This window comes from Malania oleifera, chromosome 2 (genome assembly GCF_029873635.1).
Source record: "Malania oleifera isolate guangnan ecotype guangnan chromosome 2, ASM2987363v1, whole genome shotgun sequence".
In the NCBI taxonomy this organism is placed as follows: domain Eukaryota; kingdom Viridiplantae; phylum Streptophyta; class Magnoliopsida; order Santalales; family Ximeniaceae; genus Malania; species Malania oleifera.
The window spans coordinates 52864811-52869521 of NC_080418.1; the positions used below are offsets into that span (position 1 = coordinate 52864811).

The 4711-nt window shown below is 32.0% G+C and overlaps 1 protein-coding gene across 1 annotated transcript; it reads left to right on the plus strand.

The window, feature by feature from the left end:
* On the plus strand, positions 1-549 carry LOC131149129 (uncharacterized). The gene has a single exon (XM_058099246.1). The coding sequence runs from the start codon at positions 105-107 to the stop codon at positions 372-374; it is 270 nt and encodes an 89-aa protein (XP_057955229.1). The 5' UTR covers positions 1-104; the 3' UTR covers positions 375-549.
* The last annotated feature ends 4162 nt before the right edge of the window (positions 550-4711 follow it).

Genomic DNA, 4711 nt, shown 5'->3' on the forward strand with positions numbered 1-4711 from the left:
ATCCATTCCTTCATTCCACAAATTTACTTGAATCCTCCATTCACTACCAATCACTGATCTGCCTAATTGTATTATTTCATTGAGTACTTCGATTATCAAAGACGATGAGTTCAGCGAGCAGAGCATGGATGGTGGCAGCCACAGTTGGGGCAGTGGAGGCGTTGAAGGACCAGGGGTTCTGCAGATGGAACTACGCCCTCAGATCCATCGCCCAAAACGCCAACCACGATTTCAGGTCATTTGCTCAGACCAGGAAGCAATCTTCTTCTGCTGTGGTTTCCAACAACAAAAGATTAAAGAGGGAAGAGAGGGGGAAGCAATCGGAGGAGTCGTTGAGACAAGTCATGTACTTGAGCTGTTGGGGTCCCAATTGATCCCACGACCACCAAGAAATAGAATAGAGCCCTATGATTTATTTATTTTTAATATCTGCAGCCTAACTGGGCATGGCGCCTTCGCGTAGGAGTGACTAAATTCGCAGCTGTACAATATGTAAAATTTGTAGTATGACTGCTGGAAAATGGAAATTTTGAATATTTGTGTTCCAAATTGTTGTGTTTGCTTCTTCTGTTTCGACATTTAATTTTCTTTTCTTGCGTTTGCTTTAATTCTTCTTCGGTAGTCCATTTTTTCTTCACTCATACGGAAGGCGATTGAGCCTCATTCCTGATTTAATTCGTTCATCGTCCTGTTTCTCCGTCTAATCTTCTTCGTCTCGGACTGATGACTTATTACTCGCTGTTCATAGCTGATTTGTTTGGGTCATTCAGAGCGATTTTCTGGCGTGCTCTGTACTCTTTCCGTTTTGTGGTCGCGCAGAGATGGAGACTTGGGTCACCTTCTTGGCGAATTTCAGTTCAGGGGTGTTTTTTCAAGGCAAAACTTTGCCATGGATCATGAATCATTTGGCCCCATGTGTTTCCTTCAAATTTCTTGCCCGCATCCATGTGTTAGAGAGATGACATTGCTCCGTATGCATGAACTTACATTTGGATTTAGCTGAATTTGAATAAATTTATATTTCATCTAAATTTAATATAAATTTAAAATCAAAATTTGGGTAGGTTTAGATAAAATATAATGTAAAATAGCAATGAGTGTTTTCAAAATCAAATAGTTAATAGCAATTTGACTAACCGGTTTTTACATCAATAGTTAATGGTTAATTGAATTTTAACAATTATAAACTACTACAACTTAATATTTTTCTTCCATAATAATCAACTTTTTAAAATCTTAGGGACACACCTGCACAAAAAATAAAGAAAATCATCAAAAAGTATTTTTTAAAAACATTCTCAAATTTTTTCAAAATCTTAGTAAAATTTTTTGAACAATTTTAATATTTTCCTCAAAACTTTTCGATTTTTTCAAAGGTTTTTTTTTTAGGTATAGAGCATATCAAGATAATCAAGTTTAACTTTCAAACATCTAATATGCAATCGATATTAAACAATAAGACATTTTATAAACAATAAGACATTTCATAAATAATAAGGCATTTTAAAGAACTCAACAACTATTAGGCTAACATATATGGAAACAAAAATAAAAAAGGAAACAAAGAAGGGAAAGAGGATTTAGCTTACCATAAGCTCCGTGGATGGCCCAAGGTTTTTATTTAACTTCAATTATGTCTAGGTTTTCATTGGAAATGTGATGACCCAAAAATATATATACAATTAAAGCATAATAATAATAGTAACAAAGTAATAAAATGATCATTTAGTTAATATCAATACCGAAGTGTTTTTCTATAAGACCCTTGATTTCATATTTGATGCTCAAGAAAAACCTTATCTTAGTGAGTGTTCAGCGACCATTGCGACTCAATCGCTCCCTAGAGGTCGGTCTAGTCAAAATGGAGTTTCATAGGATAAACATGATAGCCACTGTTTGTACACGTAAATAAGTACATATATATAAAATAATATTTTGACAGACATAATTTATAAAAATATAAGGTAAAGTAATAATAATAATAATAATAATAATAATAATAATAATATAGGAATCCTATGTGGGGCTCACAAGATTGTGGGCCCACATGAGTCCCGAAGTTCTGTGGGGTCCACATGAGTCTCGAAGTTATGTAAGACTTATAAAATCGTGTGAGGATTAATGGAGTTACATAGGAGACACTTGGGTCTCGAAGTTGTCTGGGGCCTATAAGACCATGTGGGTCCCACATGAGTTTTCGAAATTCGAATTTAATTCTTAAAAAAAAAAAAAACTAAAACATAGTTTAAAAATAATAACAATGATAATAATAATAATAATAATAATTTAAAATAAATAATTAATTAATTAATTAAGTAATTAATTAAAAATTAATTCAATGAGAGTGGTGGCAAGCACTCTCACATGACCTCCATCCCTATCCCATATCTAACCCATGCCTAATCCATCTCATGTCCATTCCTTAATTTTAAAAAATTATAATTTCACCCTTCTCTCCATACTTTTACAAATTCAATTTTCTTCACCAAAATTTTCCTATAAATAGGAAACTCTCAACTTTCATTTTTCATAAAAAAATTTCAAAGGAAGAGAAGGATTAGTAAGTGAAAGAATTAGTGGTGCAGGGAAAATTTTTGCTATAACTAAAATTCTCACTCATCAACTATTTCCGATCTTATTTTTTAGAGATATTCGTTGTGTTCGTAGCATAAGATAAATGAAGAAGTAAGTAAATTTGATTATGTTAGATTTTAATTTAAAATTCATACTCGAATTTATTTGTAAGTAAATTTTGATTATATTAGTTAGTTTCATAAAATTCTCCTAAATTTATCTTTACACATATTTAATTATACTTTTATCTTTAATATACTTGTATTTATTTTTGAGTTAAGAAATATTCTAAACCTCTCGAGTATTTTGCATAATTAATTTCTATTCAAGAAAATATTTTTAACACGAAATTGTGTGGCATGAATTTATTTATATGTTGTATATTTTACAAAAATATGAGTAAAGATTACATAAGTTAATTTTTTTTACATTGCGTATTTCACAAAAATATGAGTAAAAATGAGATTTTCATGATATTATTTTAATTGTACAAATTATATAATAAAAATATTTTTAAAACCTCTTATGACTTAGATGATATAGAAAATTACGAATGCTCGGTACCGCAACTTAAAGTTTAAACGAATTAGAGTGCACCCAAGTTGTTTGCAGAGTGATTTTATATGGTAGTGGATTTCTCCTGAGCGCACACTTGGGTTGAACTAGGGTTTAATAGGGAAAATCTCACTTAATGATGATGTACGTTGATTTAGTTTGACCGACCAGCCAGCTAAGTCCAGTCTTTGGACCGCACAACTCAGTCATGGGGGTAAACATGACTTGCAATTAATAGGCTTAAAGGTAATTTTTACAGTATATGTATATGCATATTTAATTACGTGTACAGAGTTATTGATGATTTGAAAGTAAAGTATAAATTTATATGAACATGACCTTTATTGTGCTTAAATGATGATTTAAAGGAAACATATAAGGAAAAGTACATATATGTATATAATTAAAAATTGTAATTCCAGTTTTTAAAGTTAAAAGTTTAATTTAACAATTACAGTATAAGATTATAAAATTTTACTATTGTAGTTGATAGCAAAAGTTTTATACAATTTTTTTTTAAAAAAATTTACATTTATTTTAAAAGTATTTTCTTTAAAGTTATAATATTAAATATTATTTTACGAAATTATGAAAACTCATTTTGACCACACATTAATAAAAATCTTATTTACTTACTAAGCGTCGTCTCACCCCAATCATTTTTTTACATTTCAGATCATTTTGAAGAGTGAACTAGAAATTTGGCGTAACAAGTGCATGAACGGGAATAGAAAGAGTAGAGTAGAATAAAAAAATTAGTATAATACAATTTAGAATATGTGTGTGTATTTTAGAATTTTAGAAATTTACATTTTAATAATTGAGACATATATTTGTAATAAAACTAATTAGTGCTCTGATAATAAAAATAATTTAGATTTATTTGCATCCACTTAAAAATTTATATGTAGGAACCCATTCGGGTTTAGGTGTTTACAGGAAAACCCTAGCCACAACCCCCAAGCATCTCTCCTTAACCTTATCTGCCGCTAGTTGCAAAGAAAAAGCAACACGTGGTTGCTGCTTCTGCTGCTATTGGCTTGTAACGACCTTAATAAAAATGGAATTTAAATAATAAAGAGGAAGGGAAATGGAAAACAGTAACTGAAGGAGGAGGTCGCGTTCATCGACGACACTGCACTTTGGAAGGAATAATCGAGGGGAATCAGCAGCAGGGCCTCGTCGACGAATACAGGGAATTCGTCAATGAAGGCTTAAAAAAATTCGTCGACGAAGACTGGATTCGTTGACAAAGAAATACCGAGAGAGGATTTGAGCCGACTGAATTTCGTCGACAAGATTATTGAAGAATTCGTCGATGAATGATGTGGCTCGTCGACGAATTCCCCTATTTTATAAATATGAAAAATCCAAATTTTATCTTCCTTATTAAGCTAACTTCTCTCTCTCTCTCTCCTCCCTTCGGTGCTCTCTCTCTCTCTCTCTCTCTCTCTCTCTCTCTCTCTCTCTCTCTCTCTCTCTCTTCAATTTTAGGCTAAATTTACGTCGGATTGACAGTTTGAAGCCGCCACGACGCTCCTAGGGAAGTTCTCTCCAAATCTTCTGGAGCGGATTGTTGGAG

Excerpts from the sequence above, each read along its gene's own strand:
- LOC131149129 (XM_058099246.1), top strand. The coding sequence starts at position 105 with ATGAGTTCAGCGAGCAGAGCATGGATGGTGGCAGCCACAGTTGGGGCA.